At 36.3% G+C, this 16,113-nt stretch overlaps 1 protein-coding gene across 1 annotated transcript; it reads left to right on the top strand.

The window, feature by feature from the left end:
* The first annotated feature begins 422 nt into the window (after positions 1 to 422).
* LOC137747638 (DNA gyrase subunit A, chloroplastic/mitochondrial-like) lies at positions 423 to 15,992 on the top strand. Its single transcript, XM_068487782.1, has 27 exons — positions 423 to 926; positions 1,081 to 1,150; positions 1,239 to 1,304; positions 2,465 to 2,566; positions 3,205 to 3,249; positions 3,335 to 3,433; positions 3,558 to 3,644; positions 4,407 to 4,477; positions 4,924 to 5,032; positions 5,139 to 5,201; positions 5,352 to 5,417; positions 5,596 to 5,684; positions 6,705 to 6,753; positions 7,910 to 7,996; positions 8,264 to 8,357; positions 9,156 to 9,226; positions 9,321 to 9,410; positions 10,301 to 10,426; positions 10,554 to 10,711; positions 12,354 to 12,435; positions 12,538 to 12,702; positions 12,789 to 12,890; positions 14,199 to 14,335; positions 14,910 to 15,030; positions 15,130 to 15,184; positions 15,273 to 15,372; positions 15,554 to 15,992. Exons 1-27 carry the CDS (start codon positions 505 to 507, stop codon positions 15,666 to 15,668), a joined length of 2,841 nt encoding a protein of 946 aa, XP_068343883.1. The 5' UTR covers positions 423 to 504; the 3' UTR covers positions 15,669 to 15,992.
* Positions 15,993 to 16,113: the final 121 nt, after the last annotated feature.

Below are 16,113 nucleotides of genomic sequence, written 5' to 3'. Positions count from 1 at the left end.
ATTATAAAATTCAAATATTATGTAACATGTAGTTATTTTACAACACCAAATTCAACATGATTGAAGCCTAATATGACATAAATTGTCGATTATTTGTTACTCGTACTTACATTAGGAATTAGATAGAAAACAATTAATTCCAACCCGTGAAACTCACCCAACTCAATCTGCCCAAGAGTGATTTGGGTGATTGGGTTGGTTTGTCCATTTTCTTGAGTGAAAATGAGTTTCAACCATGCTAATCCGAGTTTATTAAATTGGCCAACGAGTTGAGATCTCGCTCACCGATGGTTAGAGTAACACCTAAACATGGAATAGTGGAACGCTATGTATTAACCTAAAACTTTTCCAGCTAGAAAGTCACGTGCGTGCGTGCTTCCCAGTCGAAACCCCATCCATCTCGGCGCGCAACAACCCTCGAAATTCCAAAGCAATTGGCAAAGCCAGGGTAGTTTCTAATCTAAAAACCCCAAAACCCCAAATGGCGCCTTCTGCCCTATCTCTATGAAACCGTCAGTCTCCCTCCACCCTCCTACCATGTCCCTAGCTTCCGGTCTCCGCTTGTCTTCCTCCATCCTCCGCTACCGCCTCGCCGCCCCGCTCAACCGGACCCGACTCTCCGGGCTCCGCCAAAACCTCTCGGAGCTCCGCTTCCTTTCAGCATCATCCTCCCGCACCGGGACCCGCGTCCGCCCAATTAAAGCCAGGCTCCTTGACGAACCCCAAAAGGATGACCCCGGCGAGGGGCAAGATGGGAACGGGAGCGTGCTGGTTAAGGACACAAGCGAGAATAGCGAAAGAATTGTCCGCGTTGAGCTCCATAAGGAGGCCACTGAAGCCTACATGGCCTACGCTATGTCTGTCCTGCTCGGCCGCGCCCTGCCCGATGTTCGTGATGGTTTGAAGCCCGTGCACCGCCGGATTTTGTAAGTGATGTTTGATTATACATTGTTTGGTTGCTGAGAGAAGCTGTAGGGAAAAGAAAGGACTAATAACCCTAATAATTTTAGGCATCTAAACTAATTATTAGTCAGAGACTCAGATTGATGCTTCATATTCTACCTTTCTCTCGAACCACAGGTATGCAATGCACGAATTGGGGATTGTATCGCGGAAACCGTTCAAGAAATGTGCTAGGGTTGTTGGAGAGGTTAATAATACTTTGACACTTCTCTTTTATTTGAAGCCCCGGTATCTTTACATTTACACTTAACATGTATCATCACGCTTTAATACAGGTTCTAGGAAAATTTCATCCCCATGGAGACACTGCCGTGTATGATTCCTTGGTGCGAATGGCTCAGGTAACTATAGCATTTCCTATTAACCAACAAGTGAATACATTTCTAAAGTTAAAGTGGCAATGTTAGTTGTAGATGTACAAAATACCGCAACTTATGTGCTCTTTTTTTTTTTTTGGGTAGCCTCCTTGAGCCTTGTAGTGTTTCATTTTTCTCATTTATTACAAATTTTGAGTTTTCTCAACTTTAGGAGTTAGTTTCTGTAGAACTATTCTGAAACGTTTGAATGGGTTCTTTCTTTATTTGGGGTTCTTTGTGTGCCTGTCGTGTGTTTTTTAAAGATGTCTTTCTGGATGACATTGTAAGTTTATTGAAAAGTGTAATCACAATAGTTATTGAGAAACCACTTTGCCCAACGTTTGGGGAAAATATGATTTGGAGAATTATAGTGAAGTGGGGATGGAGGTGTTATGGGGAAAGTCAGATTTTGGTCCTCACTTTTGGCTTCTGTGTCATTGAGTTTTGTTCTATGCCATTTTATTATGTAATTGCCTGGAAAGCAGGCTTGCAATTTGTAGTTTTGGGGATCCGATTATGAGAGAAAGTCTACTGTTTCCTTTGATGTTCAGGTTCTGTTGACGTGTTGTTTTGGTGGATTATCTGTTCAGTAGACATTATTTTGTTTTTTCAAATTTTAATAGTTTTCTTCTCTCTTGACCATTTACACTAAATTGGAAGGGTGCAGTGCCTTGTTCGATCTTAGTTTCTTCATATAGATGTAGCTCTATGGGTTATTTTTCTTTCTGCTCTTGGTGGATTTTTTATGAAAAGGTTTTTCCTTACCAACAAACTTGTGCGTCTTTGGTATTTATGGCTGGAAAGAAAAAGAGCTTTTGACGGTAGAGTAATCAATCTGGAGAACAGAAGCTCAACATCATTGGTAACTCTTTGAGTGTACAAGAAAGGCTACACCATCCTTTGCTGCATCTTTTGATTTTCTCTCTTTGTGTATATTAATTTCTGTATCCTAGTACACTTGGGAATATCCCCTTAATGTTATTACAGTAAAATGCCATTACTTAAGGAAAACTCGTTTCCCGTAATTCCAGCTTCTGGATTCTGCTGAATTTGCTCTTTAGTTTTCTTTTCTTTGCTGAATTCTGATGTGATCGAATTTTAATTAGTTAATTCAAGTGTTCTGATTTCTTTAATAATATTTCCAGGATTTCTCCTTACGATTCCCACTAATCCAAGGGCATGGGAATTTTGGTTCTATTGATGCTGACCCTGCAGCTGCTATGCGTTACACGGAATGCAGATTGGAAGTATGTTCATATGTTGTAGTTACGTTGAACACCGTATTGGTCCTGACATGCTATTCTTTATCATACATGTTTACTCCAGCAATCGGTCAACCTCTCTTCTCTCTCTCTCTCTCTCTCTCTCTCTCTCTCTCTCTCTCTGTTCTCTCTCTCTCTCTCTCTCTCTCTCTCTCTCTCTCTCTCTCCCTTCCCCTTCCCCTCTCCCTCTGATATGCATGTCAATTATAATGATTCTGTGATAATTTTTTAGTGTTTTAAAAGTTAAAAGATCTTGATCCAGAGTGTTAACTTTATGTCCATTGGATAGTGGCAGAGTGTGAACATGTTGCATTGTGCTGGAGTCCGGATACATATTCAAGCAGTTTGTGAACCATTATTCAAAAGCATTTTTTTTTTCGTTTTTGCTTTTTTTATGACCACCTCTCTGTGCCACATAGCTGGTTGTCCAAGTAAATGTGTCATCATGAATAGTTTCTGTCATCAGTAATAATCTTTATTAAAAGTTGTTATAAGGCCCTAAAAAATTTGTTTTTGATAACTATTAAAGTTATGACATCATATTGTAGTAGGCATGCTGATATTTATGGTGCATTACTTGTTCAATAAGTCCCATTTTTCATTCATATGCTTTGTTTTTGCAGGCACTGACAGAAGCAATGCTATTGGCAGATTTAGATCAAAATACGGTAAGATCCATTCATTATCTAGTCATACAGCTAATCTACTTGCATCATTAATATGTTTGTGCACAATGTGATTAATGTGGTGCAGGTTGATTTTACTCCAAATTTTGATAATTCACAAAAAGAGCCATCAGTTTTACCTGCTCGACTTCCAACTTTATTACTGAATGGTGCTTCTGGGATTGCGGTAATTTTTTTAAGATTTCATTGTCCTTCATAATCAAAAGCTGCTGCCTCTGTTTGGTTCTTGTTCTTCTTCAGTAATTGTGTGTGTATATATATTATTCACATATGGGTATATATATTTTCAGGTTGGCATGGCAACCAACATTCCTCCGCATAATCTTGGGGAATTGGTAGATGTTCTTAGCGTATTACTTCACAATCCAGAAGCTACGGTAAGTGGTTAAAGCTTTTTTTTTTATCTTTTCTTTTTCATATATGTTTAGGTATATTACAGTTATTCTTTTGAAAAGTAGAAATTCTGTTTTACTTTAAATTGGTTAATAGTGCATGTTGATAATACCTATAAATATGTGTTGTATCCTTCAAATGACTTTCACAACGTATTGTTGGGGAAAAAAACTTTCATTGTAAACAATAAAATTTAGTCCGTTAACAAAACCCAACTGAATGTAACAGAGCTTGACCTCCTCTTCTTTTATCTCCAGCCGCATTATTGTTTCTATCTTTTTCTCACACAGTGGCAGCTCTTGTTCCACTGACACCGTTGATGGATATACTTTCATCCTATATCTGTGCTAGAACCCTTGTTCTGTCAAACAAACTTTTAACACATTTTCCATTCAAAACTACATCTATTGATTTGTAGAAATGCAGCAATTACAAATATAACTATGGGCTACAATGGGTTTTGATATATTTCGGATTGCTCTTGAAGTTGAGCCATCCTTTAGGATGATTTGAAACTTTGATATTAAAGCATCTCACTTATTGTGACATACACGTTAACGTTTAAGTATGACTACCATTCCTATCACTTTTCTTCATAGAAGTAAGAGGCTTCATTGGGCATATTCTGAACCCTCGATTCAACTAAAAAGAACTTTTATTCTATTTGTCTTTTCTTTTTGTGGTTTCTTTATTTTCCCTTTCATTTTGCCTTTTGAATTTTTGACGTTTTGTTTTCCCTGTGGTAGTTGCAAGAATTACTAGAATACATGCCAGGACCCGATTTTCCAACTGGAGGACTGATTATGGGTAACCTTGGGTAAGTGGGAACCAGTTATAGTTTGCAATTAGAAACATGGTCTATTCTAATATGCGCATATGAGATATGGATAGCATCCTCCTTTTAATAGCTCTTTCCTTGGTTTTTACTAGTTTTTATCATTTTCAACGTTTTCGCTTGAATAGTTTGTTTCTAGAGGGATGCAGTAAAATTCAATGTGGTGATGGAAAGTGGTGATAACTGATATGCCTTATATTACACACTTGCTGCTATTTTCATGGGGCTATATTACTATGTTTGTAGTTGACAGTTTTATTACATTTGTCTGAACAACAGAGAAGAATAGTGGACCTACTGTGATTGAAGATATCAAATAAGTTTGAGAGAAATATAGGAATGCCATGGTGGCATAGTTATCCCTTTTTCTTAGCTGACTGCTTCCTAATGCATTCATTAATTTTTTAACATACGCTCATTTCTTCAAGAATCTTGGACGCATATCGAACTGGAAAAGGACGTATTGTTGTAAGAGGGAAAACTGATGTTGAATTGCTTGATTCTAAAACAAAGAGAAATGCAATTATCATAAAAGAGGTAACTATCTTGGTCGTATTGTATAGTTTGCATTAAATATGCATATTCTTAGTTTTCATCAAAGAGTTTCTTATGTTATGGATTTTCTGCTCTGCGAATAAATTAGATCCCTTACCAAACCAACAAAGCAGCTCTTGTGGAGAAGATAGCTGAACTTGTGGAAAATAAGGTGACATTCTTGCAAGAAGTAAACGATCATTAAAAAGTGCATTCTTCACTTAAAGTAATAAGATCATACACTGTTGTTAATTGTCATCGCTTTTTTGTTCCTTTCATGTTTCCCTTTTCTTTAATTATTTTTTCTTTTTTCTTCCTTCAGATTTTGGAAGGCATAAGTGATATTAGGGACGAAAGTGATCGTTCAGGAATGCGTGTAGTCATTGAGGTATGAAATTTGTTTTATGCGGTGTGCTGCCCTGTGTAGCTTGTAGCTTTTAAATACAAACATGCTGAAGAACTCACATACTATGGGAAATTTAGTTTGTAAAATGGTATGCTGTTCTTGTCAAATACTAAAAAATTATTCTGCAATTGATTGTGATCTGTTTCCATCCTCTTTTCAGCTTAAGCGAGGATCCGATCCATCAATTGTTTTAAATAATCTCTATCGCCTCACTTCTCTTCAATGCAGTTTTAGTTGTAACATGGTGGGGTGAGTGATATCTTTCTCAATAACCATGAATATAGGTAGAGAGTTGAGATTTCTGGCTCTTGGTTCTTGACTGGTGCATGCATTTTTTTCCCTATACAGCTCTAGCTGGCTTTTTGAGCTAAAATTGAAACTTGATATTTTTCCTTGAAAGCGATTATTATTTCTCAAATGTTATGACTTCAAGGAACCAAGATATATGGTTGAAACTCCTACTTATATACTAATTTCGTAACAAAAATGAAATTAGTCTATTGTTGTTGGATTAAGTTATTTCAGTTAAAGCTAGTAAAATAAATATCTCAATTGTTGGTAGTGGTTTACAAGGCTGTCTGATCAAATTAAACACAGAGCCATGGTTTTCAAGGCTCAGGGCCTTATGGGTTTTCATTGTATTTGTTTCAACGTTGTTGGGACTTGGGATATCTTGAGGGCAAATTTGATGAAAGCCGTTGTAATGTCCACAAGGATGGGGTGATAAATGCAACAACCAACTAAACATACATGTCTTATTGCAAAATGAGAAAGGTTCAATGAGAAGTAATGAGTTTAGGTTATTAAGTTTTGTTTCCGTATGAAACGCTGTATATGGTAATGGTAGATACAATTGGACAAACACAAGGTAATTAATTCTGTGAACTTGTGGAATACTTGTTGACCATGCTTGCATCAGATGGCTGAAAACTGCCATTAGTTCTTCATTGTAAACCAGAAATATCAGAGAAATATTGTCAAATATTTTCGATTTTTATATCGTGGTCTATCTTTAGATTTGACATCATCTATACATGTATAATTGGGAAGTTGTTTAGAACCAAAGTGGTGAAGTGTCCAATGTAGCCTTTATTGCAATGTCACAATATATTTAATAAACAATCCCATGGGCTGAATTTCTTCCTTCGAAATGATTCTGGTGTTCCTGAACTTTGGTTTCCTCTTTCTGAAAATTACATTGAATTTTTCCTGCTCACGTGATTCATCACAATACTTGGATTTTCATTTAGTATTTTTTATTATTCACAGTATTCATAATGGGCAACCTAAGCAGATGGGTCTAAAGGAATTGCTGCAGGTACCTATGTTTGATCTTTATAGTATGGATGCCCAACAACTGTTCTATTTTTTTCACTTGTGCATATATTATTATCATAGGAGATAGAATGCGTAAGCAAAAGTTTTCTTCAAATTCTCTTCGAAAACTTGACTGTTGTTTTTGGTTTATTGTGGGTAAATTCTTTTAAGAATTTTTTTTGCCGGATTCCTTTTCCCCCTTAAGAATTCATGTCTTACTTAGTGCTAATTGGGCTGATGTTGGTTCATTAGTTGCTACTTTATAGTTGAATTTATTTCGGTTTTATGGTTTTACACTGAGGGCATGTTTACTTAACGGAAATCGAAAAATGAATGAATAGGAGAGCGTACAAATAGAAGAAGTAAGGAAAGAGAATCAAATCAACTAGCCCTTCCTATTCGATTTAATTCCTTATTTTTAGGTATTTGATTATGAATTTTAAGGAAAAACTTGCACTTTTCCAATTCCTTACGTGTAAGTAAACACGGGAAAATTAAGGAGTAAAATGATTCCCTTACCCATATTTAGGTAAACGCGGGTAACTCAAGAATCAAAGTGGTTCAAATTCCTATTCCTTATAAGTAAACTTTTTCTAAAGTGTAGTTGACTTCAATACATAGTAGGGTGGGCTGGTTTTGACAAACTATACTTACATTAATGGCAAACTTCTTCAAAATTCAGAAATATTTCACTTGGACGGTTGGGTAGTTCAGATTCTTGAGGCCCCTGGTTTAAATGTTATTTGCCATTTAGTTCCCCTGCCCCTATTATAAGTCTAGTCACCACAGCAGTCATTGGGAAATTTAGATGTCTGATTTGATAGATAATTTTGCAGGGATTTTATGTGACTTCTTGGATAAATTTTCTTAACTCAAACCTATCTTGTTACTGTTTTAATTTTATTCTTTTTGGTTCTAAAGCATGCAACTAATGGTTGATATTTGGTTCATGCAATTAATGATTGATATTTGGTTCATCACTCCTAATTTGGCTCATCACTCCTAAGTATTGATGATTAATCTATTTTCAACCATTGTCTTATAGAGATTATCATATTCTAGCATTAAGATATTGGTAGTTGCCTTGATACAAGGTTCTCAATTTCTTATATGTTAAGGCTGTGATCAATATTACTTTGTTTATTAAATGTTGACAGGCATTCTTAGACTTCAGATGCTCTGTTGTCGAGAGACGTGCTAAGTTCAAACTTTCACAAGCACAGGACAGAAGACATATTGTTGAGGTATGCTAGTCTTTTTCCTAATTCTAATGAACATATTCTTAAGTTGTCGTAATTATAATATAGAGATTTGTGGACATCCATGTATGTGGTTGGATCTGTTCTCTAAACCACAGGTGGGAACTTGGAGAAGACTTCATTCTTTTTCCCATTGCATTTCATATTATTCTAGCTTGTCTTTATGCGCTGCTGTGTTATCATGACTCCAATTTGATATATCCATACTACACTGCAGACTCATTGTTCATATGTATGTCTTCGTTGAAATAGGGCATTGTTGTGGGCCTTGATAATTTGGATTCAGTAATTCATATACTAAGGGAAGCTTCAAGCAATGCAGTTGCATCAGCTGGTTTAAGGACTGGTAAGCTCCCCTATGCTTTTGGGTTTTTCCTTATCTTCAACTTAAGTAGATAAATTATGCTTGAAAAGAACTGAGACATGGTATTCCATCATTGTCATTAAACTTCTGTTTTTCTGGATATCTAATTTTTTGTGTTGTTTATGTTTTCTTGCTTCGGTTTTGTGGACTTCCCTTTGCTAACATAATTATTTTGGCACTTATTTGGGGTTTAGTGCAATAAAAGTTACGGACACTGATGGTTTAATCAGTCAGAACCATTCAGTGAGCTTTTATTTTTGTCTAATTTGGTTTTTAGGGGTAAGGTTTCGTTAGTGCCTCGCTTAGCGAGGCTTTTTATGAAATAGGCTAGAATTCCAATTCAGTAACAGTTAATCTAATCATGTTTTTCAATTATTTCACATTTCCTTGATGTCCTGGATTTGGCATTTAGTTTCTTTGACATTTGGAGTTCTATCATCTCTGGAATTCGAACTTTTTATTCGGTCCATAACCTGATATGTTATTTTCTTTTTTTCTCAAATGGATATCTGAGCTTGATCAACTGTGTGTAAAATCTGCCAATGGATTTTGGGTTGGATGCGCTAGTTTTAAAAGTGCATAAATAATTTTTGTGAAGCCATATATATGTCCAGATGCAATGTCAGCTTACACCTTAGCAGGTTCCTGAGTTTCCTTATTGTCATCAACTGTGAAAATTTTTTCAGTTTGTTTTCATATCATTTACTTAATTGTAATGGCTGTTATTCAGCAGTAGGCGTGGGTCAAAGCACTAATATTCTCTCGTATTCTCTTTTACAGAGTTCAGTCTTTCTGAGAAACAAGCTGAAGCTATATTAGATATTAGTCTAAGAAGAATTACCCAGCTTGAGGTGCATAATAGTCTTGCCATTCAAATGCATTGTTTGATTGCTTAATGAGAGGCATTGCTCCTTAATTTCTTATCCTGTTCTTCATATTGTGCAGAGGAAAAAGTTTGTAAATGAAAGTGAATCGTTAAAGGAGCAAATTTCAAAATTAGAAGAACTATTGTCAAGCAAGAAATCCATGTTACAGGTAAAAATCTAATTCCAATTGGTTGCGTGTATTGCAAAGGTGCATGTGCATTTTCCAGTCATATGGTACAGGGACTGCATAGATTTTCCTCTTATTTGCTAGCCCTACCTCTGCCTAATTAGGCTAAGGTTATAGCCCAGTTGGACTCATCTTGGATTTGGTGTTATAGTTATTAAGTATTACATGTATACTTTTTTATTGAAGTGTTCACACCATTTGCATGCTTTTTAGCTCTACGAAATAAACTCCTGTATTATAGACAATCATATAATATGTATGCTTTTTTCTTCTGTATAATACTATGCAAAAGATAGAAAGTAAACTGAAATTCTTAAAACAATTACCTTGTCTTTCTATCAAAGCTTAATGACCTTCACACTTCAATCCATTACATTCAGTAAAATCAAGGTATTAGCAAATACTATAAGCTATTGCTTCTGTTTTCGCTTTTTGATTTTGTGGAATGCTGCTATCAGTTGGTTTTGTGGAGTTTTAGTTTAGTTTCTATGTTGCAGGGTGATTTTGCTGTTTATCCTGCTTCTGTTTATGCTTTTGTGGACTTCTTGTCCACCCTTGTATTTTATTTTGGGGAAGTGTAGAATGCAGTTAATTGGTGGGTTGGGAGTGGGATCTTGAGGATTAATTAAAGCTATTGTGAAAATAATTGGTGCATAGGCTGCCTTCGTATCTTTTTCACTTCTAGATATTATTATTTTCTGTACCCTTGTTTAGAAGTGGTTTTAAATGATCTTAAGCTATCCTAGTTTATAGGGAAGGTATTTTATTTGTCCCATTATTATGAAACATTCTGTACTGAAAAAGGGAAACATTTATGTGACATTTATGGTTCAGTTTGAATTAGAATGCTTTTTTATTTTTCTTTTAATTAGTTGATTGAACAAGAAGCAAACGAGTTAAAAAGCAAGTTTTCCAGTCTGAGGCGTTCAGTGTTGGAGGACAGTGATGGTGGCCACGTTGATGACATAGATGTTATTCCTAATGAAGAAATGCTTTTGGTAAATGCTAACATCATCTTTTTCATGGAATTACATTTTGGCCGTTTTTCCAAAGAAAATATAAAATAAATAAACCATTTGTACTTCTTGTTTCTTTCTTCAAATTTTCTTTGCATATAATTTTCAGGCCTTCAGTGAAAAAGGCTATGTTAAGCGGATGAAACCTAACACTTTCAATCTTCAAAATAGAGGAACCATTGGTAAATCTGTTGGGAAATTGAGGGTAAACGATGCAATGTCAGACTTTATTGTTTGTCGCGCGCATGATCATGTTCTATACTTCAGGTACTTCTCTCCCTAACTTTGTCTAATTATTTGAAGAATTGACATTTGGAACTCTATATATGTACTTGAGGACTTATAAAGTGGTACTTAGTATCGTAATGTGGTGCACTCTTGCGCTTTCCGTGCTGATGTTGAAAAAATAATACTTCCTTTGCTAAAGTGGTATTTGGAGAAGTAGAACTAGATCCAATGTTTTAAAAGGCAAAGGCAAAGCCAAGGTGTTTGATGGATAGCCTCACCTAGGCAATATCCTTGAGGTGTGAGAGAGACTGTGAGAGAGACGAGTTTGAGCTTTATAAGAACCCTGCCCAAAACGACGTTGTTTTGGGTTTGGGCAGTGTTTGTTTTTAAAAAGAATCAAACGCTCAGGTGGTGCCTCGACAACACCTAGACGAGCATATAGCCCACTCCTGCTTGGCAGAGGTGTTTTCTTGATAGCCCTGCCCAAAAAGGGCCTTGGCTACTCTCAATACTAGTTTTTTAAAACATTGACTAGATCCAATACTTTTGTTCTTATCATTAGCAATGTTAATTATCACAATGGTAAGTTCACATCATTCAACATGATGAGACACTGTAAGGCCCTATAGTCTTTGTTGTTCCAACTGGAATTTTCTTCACTGCCACCAAGTGGAATTTTCTTCATGCGCATGAATTTTCTTCACTGCCACCGCATAGGAACTTAGGTACTATGCACGTGAAACATACTTAAACTGCATACTGATCTCATCCCATGAATTATTCATCAATATGTGGTACAAAGTATCAGTTAACCACTGACTCACAGCCCACACAATATGTTGCATAAAACATGTGAATCATGTAACAGGTTATTAATCACAACCTACATCAATTCAGTTAACCTAGAAGGCTCGAACTGAGAAAGCTGATTGAATCCAGATTTTGAGACATGCATTTGTCTTTAGCTTGGGCTCTGTCCCGTTTAATAACCTATTTTTGGCATGCGTCTCCTTATTATTTCCCTCTAACCAAGTTTTTATTGTCTTGCACTTCATATCACAATACTCTATATTTGAGTTAGTTCCCCGTCTGGTTTGATGTATGGATTAGTTCCTTGTATGGTTATATCTGGCGCATCATGATGTGCCCCTATGCATCTACTTGTTCACTGTCGTCACATAGGATGTTGGAAGATAAAAACAGTAATGATTTTCACAGGCTTCCAACTTGTTCTGTATGCATTTACTAATTATAGCCTACTTCATGCGGAATCCCAGAAAATATCAAGTTGTTGAAAACATATTGATAAATCATCAATGGACAATGAATAAATGTAGATTTGACATTCTGTAATGTTAATTGCTTTTACTGGTGCTTGTAAGGGTGTCACTTGGCTGAAATCTTTTCTTTATAGAGTTGCATTTGATTTGGGAGCTCCTAATCCTAAAAGACTGCAAACCTAGTTCTTGGAGTCATGCCCTATGGTCTGCCCATTGAAAGTTAACAAGGAATCTTCTGTTGTACTTTTAATTTGAGTGGACATTTCCATCTGGTTCCAGAATTAGAATTGTTATACATTTCAAATTTGTTTGTTTGGTTTTATCTAGATTTTACTTCTAACTTCCTTGCATCCCATGTAGTTCATTTTGGTGATGGATGACTTACAAAAATTGTTTTGCAGTGATAAAGGAACAGTTTACTCTGGTCGTGCGTATAAAATTCCTGAATGCACCCGCACAGCTGCTGGGACGCCATTGGTTCAGGTAATTTACCTTTTGTCCTTGGCTTTTACTAATCAATCACCCCTTTCTCGACATTCTATTAAAAGTTACTTATGATTATCATTGTTTTTACACTGGAGCCAGATCTTAGCACTCTCGGATGGCGAAAGGATTACTTCTGTTATTCCTGTGAGTGAATTTGCTGAAGATCAATTTCTACTTATGCTTACAGTAAATGGCTACATCAAGAAGGTCTCTTTGAGTTCTTTTTCGTCAATCAGGTCAACAGGAATCATAGCAATCCAATTGGTTTGTCCTCTTTCGCCGATTTAGTCTTGATTACTGGTCATCCATAAAATTTTCTTTTGGCTCACGGCTCATCATTTATGTGACAGGTTCCTGGTGATGAACTGAAATGGGTTCGTTGCTGCACAAATGATGACCTTGTAGCAATGGCTTCTCAGAATGGAATGGTCATCTTAAGTTCCTCTGGTATTGTAAGTATACAGCAATTTCCTTCTCGTTCATACATTCATTTGCAGTTCAAACCTCTATGACATTTTTTAACTTTTACAACTATTACTAAAACTATTGATACTATTTTTGTAATTACTAGCACTACTACAACTATTTTCTTTCACCTCTCTGAGGAGGCACTCTAGTTATTCATGACCACTGAAAGAAGATCATTTTATTATTTAAGTCCAGAACTTATTTCCGATCAGTGTTTGCCTGAAACATGATTTGCCACATTGCAACAGCAAGAATCGGAGCTTGCAAAACTGCTAATTTTTATTTTATTTTTTATGCAAAACTGCTTTGTATAAGGTGGTGTAAGGGTACAAACAACATGGTTAATTTGCACTACTTTAAAATAAGTTTGGATATGATATGATAGGATAATGTTAAGTAAGGATATGATAGGGTAATGTTAAGTAAGATTCATCATATCATATAATCATATAGAAAGAAAGTTACAGGAAGAATAAGAGGATATACATGCGATTCCAATAGAGTTCTGAAACAAAAGTTACCTATGATTGATTTTGTTTTCTTGTTTGATTTTGTTTTCTTGTTCACATATTAATATAGTTAAATCAATTCCTGTAGTTTGTTTGTATGTACACAAAGCATTGATACAAAAACCGCAGAAGTGGAGGCAATTTGGAAAGCTTATGTCCTTAACAAAATTGTATATATTTTGAAAGTGAGAAAATAAAATTCTTGACCAAAAAAGAAATTACCTAAATGATTTCAATGCTAGCATGTTGTAAATAGTTTCAAGAAGATTTATGCGGGTCATACTGATGCTGCTTCTGGAAAACTCTGTTTTTCACCTGAGTCATGCTTATGTTACTTTCAAGAGATGCAAGTAAACCAATGTCTTCTAGATGCATCTGCATCATGATTACCTTTGATCTAAGTCATCCTTCTGTTATGTCAAAGTGCTTTGTAGTGTATAACAGTTGAATTTGGAGTTCGGTTATGTTATCAGTGTTTTAATTTTTTAGATAGCCTTCATGGATAGCTTTTTATTATTTTTTCATTATATTGGATGTCAAGTAATGCCAAGGGCTGTGCCGTTACTGTTGCTTAGTTCAAATATAGGTTAGGGAAGTTGTGAGAGTTTTTATCTGGGGAATTTATCATCGTGTTTAATGTGACTAGTACATGGCTAGTACTATCTGTGCTCCAATCCGTGGTCATTCAACAGAAATTATCTCAAAATTTATCTAACATTGATGTAAAAATCCTTGAAGGATACTTTTACTTACCATTTTGCATCCTTTCATGTTCTGTACCAGATTCGAGCACAAGGGAGAAACACTAGGGGCGCTGTGGCCATGAGACTTAGAGAGGGGGATAAGATGGCTAGCGTGGACATTATACCAGCAGCCATGTGGAAAGACTTGGAGAGGGTGTCTGAAGCTCCCCAAGACACGTAATTTTCTTTAGAAATAAAATTGAGTTGTTTCTAGCTTGTTATTAACTAATTGTTGATCAGCGTGATACTGGACTTTAGGGGTGCTGGGTTAGCTTGACTGACCAAAACCTAGTAATAAAATTTTCTTGGATGTTTGGGTTCCACCCAATCTGAGTGGCTTCTCATTTATCAAGAAAAGGGAGAGAATGTTGACAGTTTTGGGCAATCTGTAGTTAGAAAGTGGAAGTGATGGTGGGATTGAAGGCAAGTTAGATTAAGAAATAAAATAAACCAAATTTAGGGTAGGGGTTGATTAGCAAACAATCAGAGGTAGAGTCATTCGACATGAGTGGGTCATTTGTACTATAGACCTACTTGTGGGCTAAATACCGAGAACCAATAGTTTAAATTGAGCAAACAAATGGCTGGAGGGAGGTTAAAAATAGCATGGGTTAAAGCTGTAACCAATGATATAATTACCATGACCTAAAGGTGAGTTGACCCTAGTTATTGGAATCAATAATTCTCCAGAGCAGTGTAACCAGAATTATCTGATATGTTAATCTTATGTTTTGTGTTTATTTTTCTACAGTACTAGAAGTCTGAAGGGACCGTGGTTGTTATTTGTGTCTGAGAGTGGATATGGAAAGCGTGTTCCCTTAAGCAGATTTCACTCCTCCCGGTTGAATAGGGTTGGTCTGATAGGGTACAAGGTATGCGTATGATTATATAAAATTCTTTGTTGAAAGCTTTGTGATCTGTTCTTTGTCTTCAGCTTTTGGGCTCATTCCTTTTTCCCTGCTCTGTAATAGTTTGCCTTAGAGGATCGCTTGGCAGCAGTTTTTGTGGTCGGGTTCTCTGTGGCAGGTGATATTTGTAAATTAATTTTTAGTCTATACTCTGATGGCTACGAGTGTTCTCTGGAGCCGTTTTTAACTTGAATGTAAATTAACAGAAGATGGAGAAAGCGATGAACAAGTGGTTTTAGTAAGCCAAAGTGGCACAGTCAACAGAATTAAGGTGCGGGATATTTCAATACAGTCCCGCTATGCAAGGTAGACTTCAACTTTGGTTTTTTCTTTCCTTATATTCTGAAATTTCAATTTAAATACCAGTACAATCGAACAATAGGATTTGCATGTGTCAAAAAGTCAAATGCTTATTCTCTTATTGTGGCCGTGGTTGTAATCGTGCTAGTATTACATATATATTTTATATCGATATACATGTTTTCAGGGGAGTTATTTTGATGCGGCTTGATCATGCTGGAAAGATTCAGTCTGCTTCGTTAATCTCAGCAACGGACGAGGAGCCTGAGGAGGTAGAAGTTGAAGCTGCCGTACATGGCTAACCATTAATCTTAACAAGTGAATAGCTCTTAGCAATAGGAGGATCAACTTGTAGCAGCAACCCTTGTTTCTGTTTTGGCCGGTTTTGTGGCGCTAATCAATCGTTCTGTTCTGGCCGGTTTTGTGGCGCTAATCAATCGTTTTGTGTTGGCCAGTGTTGTGGCGCTAATATGTATGTACAGGTAAGCTAAACCACAAATTTGGTGACCGGATTCTACTGAGAAGGGTGACCGATTAGTCGCGCTAAACCCTAAAGCTTCTCCACGGTGGTAATGTATATCGGTCAGTTGGTAAGGGCGTCCTTGCTTAACCCACCCTTTTTACTATTTTCAGATATCAAATTTTACCCGAGTGGTAAATGACAATATTACCCTAGGGTAAAATGGTTAGCAAGTACATGAGATGAGATTAAGGAAACCAACCCAACCTTGAGAAATACGTCATATG

Source organism: Pyrus communis, chromosome 10 (genome assembly GCF_963583255.1).
Source record: "Pyrus communis chromosome 10, drPyrComm1.1, whole genome shotgun sequence".
Taxonomy (NCBI): Eukaryota; Viridiplantae; Streptophyta; class Magnoliopsida; order Rosales; family Rosaceae; genus Pyrus; species Pyrus communis.
This window is presented reverse-complemented; position numbering and strand designations above follow the sequence as displayed.

Excerpts from the sequence above, each read along its gene's own strand:
- LOC137747638 (XM_068487782.1), top strand. The coding sequence starts at position 505 with ATGAAACCGTCAGTCTCCCTCCACCCTCCTACCATGTCCCTAGCTTCC. Across the intron at positions 927-1,080 it reads CCCGTGCACCGCCGGATTTT|GTATGCAATGCACGAATTGG; the intron begins GTAAGTGATGTT and ends CTCGAACCACAG. Across the intron at positions 15,373-15,553 it reads ATACAGTCCCGCTATGCAAG|GGGAGTTATTTTGATGCGGC; the intron begins GTAGACTTCAAC and ends ACATGTTTTCAG.